This window comes from Lontra canadensis, unplaced genomic scaffold (assembly GCF_010015895.1).
Source record: "Lontra canadensis isolate GAN:19392208 unplaced genomic scaffold, GSC_riverotter_1.0 scaffold160, whole genome shotgun sequence".
Taxonomy (NCBI): Eukaryota; Metazoa; Chordata; class Mammalia; order Carnivora; family Mustelidae; genus Lontra; species Lontra canadensis.
Window position 1 is genome coordinate 1,052,317 of NW_022631154.1, and position 14,604 is coordinate 1,066,920.

At 66.3% G+C, this 14,604-nt stretch overlaps 2 protein-coding genes and 1 long non-coding RNA gene across 6 annotated transcripts in view; 2 read left to right on the forward strand and 1 right to left on the reverse strand.

Moving 5' to 3' along the window:
- Window positions 1-582: 582 nt before the first annotated feature.
- LOC116859663 (basic proline-rich protein-like) lies at window positions 583-5,358 on the forward strand. The gene is made up of 7 exons (XM_032845127.1): window positions 583-1,018; window positions 1,752-1,916; window positions 2,485-2,657; window positions 2,891-3,021; window positions 3,772-3,843; window positions 4,573-4,601; window positions 5,138-5,358. Exons 1-7 carry the CDS (start codon window positions 583-585, stop codon window positions 5,356-5,358), a joined length of 1,227 nt encoding a protein of 408 aa, XP_032701018.1.
- The window catches only part of ZBTB7B (zinc finger and BTB domain containing 7B), a 14,041-nt gene continuing 3,711 nt past the window's right edge, over window positions 4,275-14,604 (forward strand). The window contains exons 1-2 of one of the 4 annotated variants that reach the window (XM_032844997.1): window positions 4,275-4,327; window positions 4,501-4,601. The gene's annotated coding sequence lies outside the window, so the exon portion shown is untranslated. Of the gene's footprint in view, window positions 4,345-4,500; window positions 4,602-9,022; window positions 9,098-10,501; window positions 10,561-14,604 lie in introns of those variants that run through there. The other 3 variants (XM_032844994.1, XM_032844995.1, XM_032844993.1) reach the window with 3 other exon arrangements.
- LOC116859585 lies at window positions 5,597-10,316 on the reverse strand. Its single transcript, XR_004381192.1, has 3 exons — window positions 10,182-10,316; window positions 8,520-8,661; window positions 5,597-6,306 (listed from the first exon to the last, which is right to left on the reverse strand). It is a non-coding gene; the product is annotated as an uncharacterized LOC116859585 (long non-coding RNA).

A 14,604-nucleotide genomic window follows, 5' to 3' on the forward strand; every position in this document is an offset into this window, starting at 1 on the left:
GCAGGCCAAGATGTGGAGAGGACCAGAACCCACCCCCCAGCTGCACCCCCTCCCATTCCCACTCCCACCCCCACCCTAAGCAGCTCTTGTTCTTGCTTTCTGAGGGCTCCTCTGGGGGTCCCAGCTATGCCTTTTCTGCCTAAACCACACAGGCCAGGACATGGTTCTCTGGTCTACGCCTCTCCCCTCCTCTCCAAGGGAAAGAGATGCAGCAGCTTCCCCACAGCGTTCTCCGCCCGACTGGAGGAGGCTCAGGTGTTCAAACTACTGTCATGGGGCAGCAGAAGCGGGGAGTGGAGGGCCGAGGGGGACGATGAGGGACATCTTATTTACCCCGAGTGCCCAGGGGCCCTCCGGGGGCCACAAGGGGTAGGGGAATGGACGGTAGAGCCAGGAAGGAGCCTCCGCGGAGCTGTTAGGGACCCCACAGGCCACAGCCCTGGGAGGAGCAGCCTGACACCCAGGACTCCTAGCAGATTAGTGGGATATAAGACCCCAATGGTGTGCGAAGGACAGGTGGAGGCTCGGGGTCCCGGAGAAGGGGTCTGGGAGCCTCGCGGAGCACAGCGGACTATTCCGGTAATGATCTCGGATGGGGCCCGTGTCTTCAGGAACACTCAGAAGCGGACGGGAGGAGGGCGGCGGCCGTGGTCCCCGCCGCGGCGGAGCGCACACCCGCAAGGGCACAGGCTCTTCCTCGCGTTCCTGTTCGCGTCTCGTTTGCACCGCAGCCCCTCCCCTCTGAAAGGCCCCAGCCCCCCTCTCGGGCGCTCCCCGCCGAGCACCTGCTCCGGTCCTGGCCAGCCTCGGAGGCGTGCCAGCTCGTCCCGCCACGCTGGGGCCCCCCGGCCGCCGCCCTCGGTCCCTTCCGTCCCCGCCGTCCCTCCCGGGAGCCCGACACCCGCGCCGCCTGCTGGCTGCCGGGAGGGCAGAGGGGTTCCGCGCCGCCTTCCCTGGGACGTGGAGTTTTGGAAAATGTTCCCCGAGCTTCCTGAGGCTAAATTTATCTCCCCCGGCCGTGGGGGGGCGCAGAGATCCCGGGGACGATTAGCTCCGAGGCGCAGCCGGCTCCTGCGCGGGGGCCCGGAGGAGGCGCCGAGTTATAAATAGTGCGCCCGCAGGTGTGGGGGGAGTCGGCGGGAGGGGCAACCCTGGCAGCCACGGCCCCTTCAGGTGGGTTGGGCGGTCGCAGTGGGGGCGCCGGGCGGGGGGGGGGCTGCGGTCTGAGCGCCCCCAGCGGTTTCCTGGGCGGCGGGTTTTTCGAGGGAAGCGGAGGCAGCCGAGGCAAGGGGGTAGCGGGGAAGAGGAGGGCGCCCAGGGCAGGCAGGCTGACGCTCCGCTTCCAGCTCAGCAGCACCCCCCCCCAACCCTCCAAGACAGGCCCCCAGACCCACTCACTCAGGACCCCGCCCAGACAGAGCCTCGCCTTTCTTCGGCCAGAAGCCCTCTCCCTCCAGGCTCTGCAAGCCGCTAACTTGTGCAGCTGCCCCTGAGCGCACGTGGCCCGGCCAGTCCCTGCACCTGGCTGTCCCGCCGAGTCGCTGTCCCCAGCCCCAGCACACCCCCCTAGGACGTACTAACTCCCAGCCCGGGCTTTCATCCTCCGCCCTGGTCAGGCCCATATAGTCCCATGTCACTCCCCCGGTATCTACCCACCTCCCTCCACTTTCCCCCTCTCCAAAGTGAGGTCCAGCTGGTCTCCCAAGACTTATGTCTGAACCTGCGGGTCTGGGTTGCCCGGCTCTCCCCAGGAGGCCCCCGCAGGCTCCACACCTGCCCTCCAGACCCCAGTGCAAGTCCGGGCCTGGTGGCCGGGCAGAGTTGGCAGCGGGCCCCTGGGGCCTGGCCGGGGCTTGGCGGGAGCGGGCACAGGACCCAGGCAGGGTTTCCCAGCCCGCAGGCTGTGGTTTGGCGCGGTAAGGGCCAGGAGCTGCGGGGGACGCGGGAACTTCAGGTCAGGTCCCCTCTCCGCTTCTGAGCCAGGAAGGGATCCTTATGGACCAGAAGAGAAACCTGGGTAGTGTGTGTGGGAGGGGGAGAGGGGCGGGTTTGTCCCTGAGAAACAAACTGGAGGTTCCAGAACTGTCCAGAGTATGGAGAATGGCACTCCCGTTGCCTGCAGGTCCAGAGTGGGTCCAGCAAGAGTCCAGAGGCGACCCTGAGAGGTGGGCCGCGGCGGGCCCGAGGCACCGGGCGCCTTTCATTTCTCTGGACCTGGGGGCTGGTGCCAAGGCGCCCGCCCTCAGAAGGCCTGCGGAGGCCCAGGCTCTGCCCTCCCCGAGCCGCCTTCCCGCCCTCCTTCCCCGGGCCATCACGTCCCCCCAACTACGAAGCAGCCCCCTTTCCGGTTCACGTGCGCGTCGGGCCCTGCCGTCAAGCCCCTGGCACGACTCTTCCCCCGCGCGACCCCGACGGCTGGAGAAGGGAGGGGAAAGCCCCGGCCTGCCGCCGCCCCCCCCGCCCCCCCCCCGGTCGCTCTCCCAGCCCTCACCAACCAGACTCTGCCCGGCGGGGCCGAGAAGAAAACCCGGAGCCCTGACCCGCCGCGGGGCCCAAGGGGGACAGGGACGACAGGAAAACCCGGAGCGGATTCGGCGAGCGGGAGCGCCCCGGGCTTGCTGGTGCCCCCTCCCTCCTACAGCCCCTCTAATTCTCCAGTGAGATAATGTCTGAGGTGGGGGGCTGTTTGGCTTGGCCTTGGCCCTGAGGGGCGCCTCACACTTTCCGCCCCTGGCTGGGGCGCAGGGCAGCGGCTCCGAGGCTGAGTCACGGCCGGAGAGGGAGGGAGGGAGGGAGGGACCAGGACTCCGCCCCTCCCCCAGCGCGGGGATCCCGGGTCAGCCCGGGTGAGGGCCAGGGCCCCCTGGCGCCGCCCACTGTGGTCCAACAGGTTGAGCTGGTGTCCCGCGGAGCCACCTGCTGGAAAGGGAAGGAGGCCCCCTGCGGAGGGGGCTGGGGAGGAGAAATCGAGCCGGACCCGGTTCGGCCCGGCCGGCCTCGGGGAGCGGAACCTGGCCCGCGGTAGCCGGATTTGATTCCGTTTTACACCAGTGGGAGGGGCTCCCCGGGGTGCGCCGCGCGGCAGGCCCCGCTGGAGGCGTCCCTCGCCGGGAACCTTCCTCTCCGGCGGGGGCACTGAAGCACGTATCCTGCCCCCCTCCCCGGCCCGCACACACATCTGGAAACACCCGGGCCCCCCGGGCCCCCCGGGTCTCCGGCCGGATCCCTGGCCCGAGGTTCCCACCCTCGCGGAGACTCAGTTTCTACACTTAGGGCACAGGCGGGATGGAGGCGGGGTGCGGGAGCGAGAGCGCGCCTCCCCTCCCCTTCGCGGCCCCGGCTCCTCCCCTCCGACAATGCCAAGGCCGCAGCGGGCACCGGCCGGAGCGCAGAGGCTGCCTGCCCAGGGCGCCGTTCCCTCCCCGCGGGGCGCCGTCACGCGTGGGGAAGGACGCAGGGTGCCCGCAGCCTCCACTCCCCCGCTCCCTCAGCGTCGGGGTGGGGCGTAGGAGCTGGAGCTGACGGCCTGGTTGCTCTCCCTCCCCCTACCTCCCGGGGCACTGACCTGATTATTGCCCCTCACGGGACCCCCCCCTTCAATCCCTTAAGTCCCCGCCTCACCCCCACTTGGCCTATCCTTAACCTCTCATACCCTTCCCTCCCGAGGAGGTGACCGTACAAAGGCCCCGCATGGAAACCGAGAGCCCTTGAGGGGGGCGCGGGCTCCCGGGCCACTGCGGACACTGCCCCCTCCCCCTTTCCCTCCTCCAGGTTTCAGGCCAGCCCCTCGGCTCCGCCCCCTCCCTGGCGGAACGCGAGGCAGGACCCGCTTGAAATGGGCGGGTGCGCAGGCCAATGGGCGGGCAGGGCGGTGGAGTGCAGGGGGCGGGGCGGAGCCGCCGCGGAGGGCTGGATGGGGGTTGGGGGCGGAGCCCGAGTTAAGGTGGACTGGGAGAGATAGGGGCTGGAGGAGAAAGAGGGAGAGGGAGGGGGGAGAGGGACCGCGGCAGGTGGAGGGAGAAAGAGACCGAAGGAAAGAAGGAGGGAAAAAGAGGAGGGTGGGAAAGGCTCGGAGAGCAAAGTAAAAGCTTGCAGGAAGGGAGCGAAAAGGGAGGGAGGGAGCTATCTGCGCCCTGCAGGCACTGGCTGGACCGAGGGGTTGAAGTTTATATCCTTATTGGGCGGAGGGAGGGGGACCTGGGGGGGCGGGTGAAAAACCAGGAAGTGACAGAGGGTGTTGCTAAGGATTGGGGGGGGGGAGTTTGGGGGGTGGCAGGGGGCGGGGGGAGGGAGGGGAGGGATGGGGGGAAAGCCAGCGGGAGGACAGGTGAGACAGCAGGACAGGTGAGGCGGGCCCTGTGGGGGGGCGGTGGGAGCCAGGTGAATGTACGGTTCTCGGCGGCCGAGGGGGGGGGCGGGCGGCAGGAGGAGGCCGAGGGCTGCGGAGGAGGAGCCCCCCAGCAGAGAGCGGCGAGCGACTGACCGCGGCCTTCTGACCAGGACCGGAGCAGGGCCCCAAGCCCCCGGGCCCGGCGGGGGACGCGCTTCTCTCCACACCCTGTGCTTCTGCAGTTCCGGCCCGCGGACCCAAAGGCGGAGAGGTGAGTGTACCCTACTTTTGTCTCCGGCTCGGGGTCCCCCAGACGCGAGACTACTGCAGTGTCCTTCGTCTGTCCTGTAAGTGGGACCCCCCCCACGCACACACACACGCACGCTGACCAGACTCCCACCACTCCCCTTCCCCGTGCCTTCCCGGCACCCCGGGTCTCTGGAACGGATTTTAACCGCGAGGAAAGGTGGGCGGAGGGTCCCCAGAAACTTTCTCTGCACTTCTGGGATCAGACAGCCCGGCGGCCCGGGGATGGAGAGGGGTGAGGCGGCGCCGAGCGCTGCCCCGGTCTCCGCCGTGACTTGCGGGGAGACCCCCGACCCGCCCGCGCTGAGGGAATGGAAACGCTGACGGACTCTAACTAGGACAAGCGGGCCCCCCCCCCACCGCGCCCCCTGGCGCGGTGGGCTGGACCCGGGCCAGTGGCACTGGGGGCGGGGGGAGCGCAGGAGGAGCCGCGGCTGGGGGGAAAGTTACCGGCTGGACTATTCGGTTTCCTGCGCCTCCGGAGCCGCGCTCCGTCTCCAGTAGTGGGGCTCGGCGGCGACCTCCGAGCGACACAGATCGACCCCTCCGCCCCAGTCCCTTCCTTCGGGCGCAGGTCCCGTCGCCACCCTCCCCGGGCCGGCTCGTGCCCCCAGAACCCGAGAGCGGGGGTGGATGACCGGGAGGAGTTCTACCCCCACGCGTCTCCCCCGCCGGCGCCCGCGCACCTGCCCCTCCACAGAGTGGGGGGCGCTACTGTGTAGTCGTGGAAGCCACTGGGAGCGCCGCTGGCAGAGGGCTGCCATTCAAAAGGGTGGGGGGCGCCGCTTTCCACTCCCAGCTTTCGCTCTCTCCTCCCACCCCACCCCGAGGAAGAGAGCGACGTGTCCCGGCCACAGCGGTGGGGGGGGGATGGGAGTGGGGGGGGCGGCGTGGGCAGCGGGTTGTGCCCGGACACGTGCCTGCCCAGGCGCCCCGGCCCTGCTGGTGTTTGGAGAGAGGGCGGGTCCCCTGCCCCCCGCCCCGCACAACCCCCACGTATCAAAGGGCGGCTGAGACGTGGTGAGACCTCGGGGCGCCCTGGGGGGGGGGGGCGGGGAGCCTGGGTCCGGAGCAGGGGAGGGGCAGAGGCGCGGGTGCTAGCTGACCCACAGGAAACGAGCGCCGCTGACCTAGTTTGGGACACCGGAAGTGGGTGCTGAGGAGAGGGGGAGACCAGCAGGCTGTCCCGGCTTCCGGGCCAGGTGGAGGGCGTTCTTGAACTGACCCCCGCCTGAACGCCCTGCAGACCCCCAGCTGCAGCTGGGAATGGGAGTGAGTCAGCGCAGCGGTTCCCCTGCCCCCAGCTTATTCCTGAGAAGGGAGGCAGCTCCTGGGGGCTGGGGAGCCAGACTGAGCGGTGAGGGGTTAAACCAGGATGGGGACTCTGCTCCCCGGGGTATACGTGTGCGCGGGGGAGGCCTGGAGGACTGTGGGGTTGCCTCCTGCCCCCCCCCAGACACACACCAACTGGTTTGGTCACCCCTGTACCTGCCTGGCACTGCTGGCCGTGCTGGCATGGAGTGGGCATCAGGCTGGGGGGGAGAGCGGGCACAAGGAGCGTTGTGCAGGGCTGGAGAGGGACGTATTTGTGACTGAGTTTGGGTGGCAGTTACTGTTCCTGGTCGTCGGTGGTGACTGGGGAGAAGGGCAGGGGGCTCCCCCTGGAGCAGCTGATGAAACATGAAGAAATCTCTGTCACTGTCTCCTGCCGCGGCCCCCGGGGCCCTTGCTCCCCCAGCGAGCCTCCGCGCCATGGTTGCCGCGGGCACAGTGGAGTCTGCTGGCACCCCCAGACACTGTCCCCTCCCTCGGGTACCACAACCCCCAGCCTCAACACAGGGGTCAGAAAGGGGTCACTGTCACCCGAAAGGGGCTCTGGGGAAGGAGGAAGGCAGTGCCCACCAGGTTCAGGTGTCAGGGACAGAGGCCTGCTCCATTAGGGCCGTCTCATCACCACACAGCTCTGGCTGATATGGACCCAGTATCTGGGAGACAGGTGTTGACCTCGTCCCCCTTCCCCGCGGTGCCCCCTGGCACCCAGGGCCCCCAGCTCCTCCTTGGCCTAGTGCCCGCCCGGGGAGGGCGCGGCGGGCAGCGGGGGCTGGGCTAACAATGCACCATCGGGCCCTTTGTGTGCTTGCACTTGGCACCCTGGGGAAGGGTGGGGGAGGGGCCCGGCGGGCATGGGGGGCGGAGCGCCTCCGGTGGGGACGGTGAAGGCTGGGGGAGAGAAGCAGAGAATGAAAGCAGGTGGGGAGGAAAGGGAAGTAGGTCAGATAGGGTGCTGGCCCCCCATTCCAGGCCGAGGCTGAGAGGACCAGCCCCTGCTCCTACAGCCTCCCAGGTGGCACCATGCTGCCTGAGGCACTGCCTAGGACCCGTCATTTGGGGTCAGAAGTCACTGCCCAGGGGACTGCTCACATGGAGGAAGCCTGGCCTGGTACTGCCCCCTTCTTGGTGGCTGAGAGACCAGTTCTGGTCCAAAGCCAAGGCCCTACGATGGGTAGTAAATGGGCTCCAGGCAGGGCACTGCCCTCTAATAGGGGCCTCTAGACCTGCTTCGGGGCTTCCTGCCTCTGGCCTGCTTGGTTCTGTGACCTTCTGAGAGTTGAGACTGCCCTGCTACCAGGCCTTGGGGCCTATGGCTGTTTTGGCCTAGGGCTGAAGAGAAGAGTGGGGGGAGGAAGGTGGGGACAGGAGACGGATAGGACCCTGGCATGGGGTGTGCCCGCTCTAGCCTCTTCCCCCCTCCTTCTGCTGAGTAAACTCGTGAGTAAACTTGACGTTTTGCCCGGACAGTTTGAAGTTGCCTTGCTACCCCCCCACCCCCAGTCCTGCCAACACACAGGCGGCCAAGCGCCAAGACGGGCCTGGGGGACTGGGGGGAAGGGGTTAGAGCTACTGTAGTCCACTATCAGGGGCTTTGGAGGGGCAAGGAAGGCCCCCCCACCCCCACCCAACCAGCAACACTCAGGTCTTGGCAAGAATCTTAGCTGGGGCCTGTAAGAATGTGTCTCAGAGCCTTGGGGAACCCGGGGAAAGTGGCCTCGAAACAGAGCCTCTACCCACTTGTGACCTCCACCCCCACTTAAGGAAAGGCACCCAGCTACCATCTGGCCCCTTGCATTGCCGCCTCTGATGTTCACAGGCTGCCTGGCCCAGAGGGAAAGCCACCTTTAGCAAATTCCACGGGGAGACCGAAGAGGGCTGCCCTCTCCACTGCACCCTGTAGTTGAGGTGGGTGGGAGGCTGTGGCCTCGGTAACGTAGGCCCCTCTGCACTGAGGCCCCCCAGCTGCCATGGAAGGTCGCACCCTCATTTGCCAGCATGATTCCTTGGACTCACACCTGGGCCTAACCCCACACCTAGCTCCTTTCCCCGAACTCCCCATCGGACCTGGCCCTGACTCCCCCAACCTCTTCCCCTGCCTGCGAGCATCCCAGAACCAAGTCAGTCTTCAGAGTTCCGCAGCGAGCAAACACCTGTGCGGGATCCAGGGGTGGGGGTGCCCCACCAAAAGAGGGCTTGTGGCGGGCAGATGGACCCAGTGAGTCCCCCACGAACACACCAGTTTGCTACCAGTTGGTATCCCTAATTCCTCTTATGCCTTCCCAGTTCCTGCCAGGCTTCGGAGTGAGGCGCTACCAGGCCTCTGCCTTCAACCTCATGTCTCTGGCTTCGGTTTCCTTCCTGTTTCCCCCCCCCCCCCACTCCTCCCCACCCATATGCCCCTTTCAACAGACATCCTCTCCTCCTTCCTTCCTCCTTTCCTCCCCTTTGCCTGGGAGAAGGGGTCCTCTTCCCCTCCACCACGGATCTCCTAGCCTTTTACCTCTTCTAAAAAGGAGATTTCTGGCCAGATCCCCAGCTCTGCCCTCCTCACCTGGTCAGCAAGGCTCTGGGGAGGAGAATGCAGGACTTCTCTTCAGGGAACTACAACTCCCAAGGTACATGCAGAGTAACTGTGGTGCATCCTGGGAGTTGTAGTCCTCACGCTCTCAATTTGGTGCATTCTGGAAGGGTTGCTAGATGGGAGTAAAAGCCAGGACTGGGATGAATTGGGACATGGGTGCTCTCTGCATCCCACCCACCCCGCTTCACCCTGTTCTCGCCGTCCTGTGCCCACGTAACACCACGTACCCACGACTAACCTCCCTCCTCTGCTGGGACATGCTGCCATTCTTACCTTAGCACCCCACCCAAGAGATGCCCCACCCTGACCGCTGCCCCTGGCAGGGATAACACTGAGGGGCCCCATGAACCCCTTCCCTGCCCCCTGCCCTCCAGGCTGGTTCCCTGCCTTTATGGGGATCAAAGGGCAGAGAGCAGCCCCACCCCACTCCCTTGCCGGCTGGGGGCACCAGGGCTCTCAGGAGTTGCGGGGACTTTGGTGCCCAAGCAGATGCTTAGGCAGAGGGAACGCTGGGAGGCTGGCACCCACCTTGAGGGACGGAGCTTTCAGTAAGTGCTCACGGGGCCATCCACAGGCTGCTGGGGGCCCCGAGTAGGCCCTAACTTGCACCGGGCCTCTAGAGGCGATGGCTGGAGAACAGGGTCTTGAGCCTTATCTGTCGGACCTGGGGACTGGACCCGTCTGGCTGGCACCAGGGCTCAGGGGTGGCCCTCCCCCACCCCAGGCCCACAGTTGGCATGGGGCGCTGGGAGCAGGGGGCAGGAGGGAGAGGAGGGCAGGACTGCCAGCATCCTGGTGGGTAGGTGCCAACCGGGCTGGGAGCTGGTGAGGGGCAGCAGGCCAGCGGCGTTGAGCCAGCAGCTGTTGGGGGGAAAGGGGAGGGGATGTTTCAGGGGCATTTCAGTGGTCCTCACCAACCCAGGAGGACTTGGATGGGCCTCATGTCTGGGGAACATGAGGGCACCCCTTGTTCCAGGAATAAGGGACCCTAGGAGTTGTTTCGGTGGAACTGTGTGGCCCACCCATCTCCGGGCTCAGAGCCTTCCTGAGCTGCCCCTCGGGCCCAGGCGGGTCCCACCCAACCGGCCAGGGTGGCGGAGGCTTGCGCAAGGGGTGGGGCTAGGCGCTTCCCAGCAGATGCCCCCTCCTGGCTCCTTCCTCTTTCGGTGCCCACAGCTCCCCCCCATCTGTCCACCCCCCTCAGGCCAGCTCTGTCCCCGGGGTCCCCTGGCCACTGGGGGCTGGTACATGGGCTGCCCCCTAGCCTGGTTGGCAGGGGCTGGCACCCGGGCAAGGAACTGTGGTATGTGAGTGGGTTTGGGGTGAGGCATGGGGAGGGCGGGGTGCTGCCTTGCCCAGCCCCCGAGGGCCCCAGCCCAGGACAGGGTGGGGAGAATTCGGTCAGCTCCTAGGGGTCTCAGGGGCCCACTGGGGACCGGAGGGCTTCCCTGTGGCCCTCCTCGGTGCCACATGCCCTGAGGGGCCGGGACCTGGGCACCTGTCAGCCCTGGCACTGTCTGTCCAGGGTTCCCCTCCTCCTTCTTCTGGCCACTGCTGCCTCCTGTCCCCTCCCCTCCCTTCTTCCTTCTCCCAGTCCCACCTCCAGCAGCCTCTCCCGTGGCTCCTCCTCACCTCTGTCCTCCTGGACTGTCCCAGCTCCTACCGTGCCTACACTCACCTTTTTCCCCTTTCAGGACTGAGTAAGGCCGAGCGGGGGTGGGTACCGCCGGGGCTTTGGGCACCACAGGCAGAGACTTCAGGCCCTCTCCCACGCTGCCAGCCCTCTGGTAACCCCTCCCCCCAGCTTGGAGGGAGGGGGGACAGCACCCAGAGGGTTAAGGCTCTAGGGGGGAGGGGCTGGGCCAGGTCGTGGGCGGCCCCTTTGAAGGAGGGAGCTGGAGCGGGGAACAGCCACCCCCCCCCCCCCCCCCAGCCAGGCCCTCCCCCACCCCTCCCAACCTGCTCCCCCAGGGGCCAAGAGGAGTTGCCGGCAAGGCCCCTCAGCGCTCAGGTGAGTAGGCCCTGCTCCGGCTGGGGAGATCAGGCCCCAGGGGCGGCTTGGAGGCCTAGAATTGGCCAAGGGTCAGAGAGGGACTGAAAACAGGCTAGGAAGAGGGTGTCCAAACTTCCCTGGGAAGGTGGAGGGAGCTGAGGGTGTGAGGAGTGCTTCCAGGGGCCCCAGGAGGACTGAGAAGCAGAAGGGGCCTACAGGAGCCCAAGGACTGCTGGGCCAGGACAGGAGGCTGGACAGGCTGGCAGGGAGCCGGGCTCCGGGGATCGGGCTGGGGTGTCCTCTGGGGCTGGGGGGGCTCAGGTTTCTGCCTGTGGCTTGGCGGGTGTGGGGTTACCAGGCGGCTCGGTTACCCAGCCTGAGACGCTCGGCTGGGGGGAGGGGGTGGGCACGGGGCAGACCCTGGCACCTTATGCCGGCTCCTCGGGCCCTGAGGGGAGAGGGCATTGCCTAGGCAGGTCCCGCTTAGAGCCCTGACGGTGGGGGTCTATCCTGGTACCGTCGCCTGGCCCAGGGTGGGTACCCTCCGGGGAAAGCCCAGCAGTTCCAGGGCTGGAAATTCTGACGGGCAGAGAGGCCTAGGTTGTCCCCCCCACCCCACCCCACATCCGCTCTCTCCGCACCAGCCCCCCCCACACCGCCACCATCCTCCTCAGCTGGCCCCCAAATTTCGGTCCTGTGCTTCTTCTAGAAGGGTGGCATGGATCCCCTGAGTGCGGCCATCCTATGGCAAGACCAGGCCTTGGAAGGCAGGCCTGGCTCTGTGACTCGATTCCCCAGGGCCCTCTCTCTACCGGCCAGCCTGGGCAGAAGAGAGCAGATGCTCAGAGCAGGGCGGGATGGAGGAAGCGGGAGAGGCTGGAGTGGAGACCTGAGGGTAAAGAAAGGAGCGGGCAGGGCGGCTCCTGGGGGCCAAGGGCTGAGGAGGCAGGAGGCTGGCCAGGGCTGAAGGAGGGACAGCAGGGATGCGTGGCGGAGCAGGCACAGGGTGGGCCGGTCAGCAAGGGGACTGGAAGGGGAGGCCAAGGATGGGGGCCCCAGGCATGGGGCAGGGGTCCCCAAAGGTGAAGGAGGAAGGCTGGGGAAGGGAATTGCCCCCCTTCCCTCCTCTGCCTTCGTCCCTCACACCCCCCAGTGTGGCCTGCAGGGCGGGGGCCATGGGCTAGAGCGGGTGTCAGGGAAAGAAATGTGGAGGGGCACTGAGACCTCTCTTGTTTCAGGGAGCACCAGGAATTGGGGATTTTGAGGGAGGAGAGGCTTAACCCCCACGGCACCGGGAAGCAGCCAACTCCCCTGGCCTCCTTCCCCCTTCGTGGCTTGCGGTCTCCCTTCCCCGCCTGGCCCCCAGGAAGTGTGAGTGCTGGGGGTGGTGAGGTTAGGAGGGGGGAAGCGGCATGTGGGGGATGGGCAGGGCACGCACTTGCTCTGAGGGGCTGGGGTGCGGACCCATGGGCTCTGTAGGCGCCAGGGCATCCCTGGGCCCGGGCTTCACCTTCTAGGCCCGAACCGTCCTTCAGGGGACTCCCTCAGCCCCTGATCCCGCCTTCCCGACTGGGCAGTCCAGGTGGTTCCAGACCCTGGGCTCCAGAGGCCCTGGGAAGAGGAGGAGAGCTGGGGAGCCAGGATTCCTGGGTCCCTGAGGACTTTGGACCTGCTGTCCCACTCCCCTACCCCCTGGTCCGGCCACTGGCCAAAGCCCCCCGCTGCGTGCAAACTGAGCTCCAAAAAAACAGGAAGAGAACCTGAGGCTGGAGTTGGGGCGGGGGCGGGAGGCAGAAAGGAGAAAGAAGTGGGGGGGTGGCTAGCCAAAATGGGGGGTGGGCGCTGGGGAGCGCCCCAGGCCCCCATCACCTGGAAGGAGGATGTCACAAGCTGACCTCACCCTCCCTCACCCTGAGCAGCTGCACCTGCAGAAGCCTTTTGGGTGGGGGGTGTCTGGGTGCCTGTGTCTCAGCCTCATATCTGTTCTCTCTGTGCTAATCCCAGCTCCGCCCACTGCCCCCCACACTAAGCCTCACTCCCCTAATCCCCAGGGTGTGGGGAAGGGGGGCCAGCTTCACTCATCTGCCCCTTGGGGGCCGGATCCCTGTGTCAGGGCTCAGGTGCCCCCAGGACACTGCCAGAGGTCAGCACCTGGAAAGACTTCTGGGCTCCTTTCCCTTCCCAGTCAAGGCCAGTGCTCTCCACCTTTTGTATCTTGGCTGGGGACACACCCCACAGGTGCCCCAGGACACTGAGGAGTTGGGGGTTTAGGGGCTCCTACCTTTGTCCCCTCCCTGCCTTTCCCACCCAGAGTCTTCCCCCCACCAAAGATGGGGCAGGCTTGACTCAGGGCCCAGTTTCAAGAGAGCTGCCCACCTGCTTGGCCGGTCTAGCAGGCCTGACAGTGAGGGGAGCCTGGGGGGGGTGGCGGGAAAGGGGGAGCGATGGGGCGGGGCCCCCAGTTCTTCCCCCTACCAGGCAAACAAACCAAACAGACCTTGCCTGGTTCCCTGGCACAGCCACCCCCCCCACCACACACACACCCATGCCCACAAGGCCTTAGCAAGAGGGGGCATGCCAGGCTGGGTGGGGATGGGCCGCCCTCATGGGGCGTCAGGGGGCTGGGCCCTTGGGGATGCAGATGTGGGAAGGGTGCCCAAGGTGGGGTGGGCATCCTGGCACTGGTGCCCCGCCCCCTAGATGATGCGGCTGTGAGTGCCCCCTCGGCCTGGTTGGCACCAGCATTGTTCTAGGCGGCATCTAAGTTGGCCTGGGCGCCAGAGCCCTGGGTAAGGGCTGGAGGAGTTTCCCAGAAGCTAGAGAACCTTAGAGCACCTCCCCTTCCTACGAGTGTCCTCTGCCTCTCCCCTCCTTCGCTGCTACCTCGTGGCCATGGGTACTGGACTTGGGCCTAAGGGGTTAAACACCCACCCTTGCCCAAGCACCCGGTGTGAGTTGCAAGCACTGAAGCAGCCTAAGCCCGTGACCTGACAGCAGGGTCAGCCAATCAGCACCCTGCCACGCCAAGTTGCCGCGGAGACCGGCCCTGGGGTGGGAGCAAGGAGGCGGGCCTAGAGGCAGGAATGGGTGGGGTGGGGAGGGAAGGAGGGAGAGGGCTGGGGCAAGCCACGTGCCTGCGGGTGCCCAGCTCCAGGCCAATGGACAGCGAGGACAGCCCCACCCATCCCCCTCGGGAGGGACAGGATCTGCCTGGGCGCAGGAGGGTGCCCACTGCTGCCACTGCCCACCCGGTTTTTGTTTGTTCCCAAGTCCTGGGGCCATTTGCCACTTGCTCTGTTTGTGAAGTGTGGGCAGGGAAGCAAAGGGAGCTGGGGTGGCTCCCAGGGAGAGAAGTGGCTTGGGAACTCCAGGTGGGAGCAGAGGGCTTGCTGAAGGCACCTGGGTGTCTGGACCAGAGAGGGGAGACACGTGGGTGCTGCTCCCCGAGGGTGCCCTGAAGGAGTCCCGGCGTCACAGGGAAGGTGACAGGCGGAGACAATGCGGTTCTTGTGTTCCCAAGGGGAAATCTGTGGCTCTTGACCCCCCCAGCTCCCCGAAAAAACCTTTTCCCTCCGCGGTGGGGCTGAGCAGCTGTTGGGAGTGGCAAAGAAGACACTGACCAGGGTGAGTGGGACCCGCCCTCGGGACCACATCGGTCAGCCTTTCCTATTACAGAGGAGGAAACCGGCTTCCTGGGGAAAGGAAGTGACTGATCCAAGGTCATGTAGCTCATAGTAACTTGACTCTTTGGGGCGATTTGAGGCAGGGAGACCCAGCTGTCCCCAAGCCTTCCCAGGAGAGGCCATTTGTGGAATCTGCCCCGGGCGAGGCCTCATTCCTACCTCCCAAGGCCAGAATGTTTATTGCACCCCCCACGTGGTCTCATTTAGCCGATGTCCCCACAAGCCTCCGGGTCGATGGAATTACCCGTAGAGTAGACTAGGAAGGAGGCTCAGAGACCGGTGTGTTTAAAGTCAAGGAACTCAGAGCCATAGGGGCAGGTTTCCCTCTCAGGCAGCCGACTTCAGAGCCCCTTTCTTTCCAGGCCCCCCCCCCCCCCCC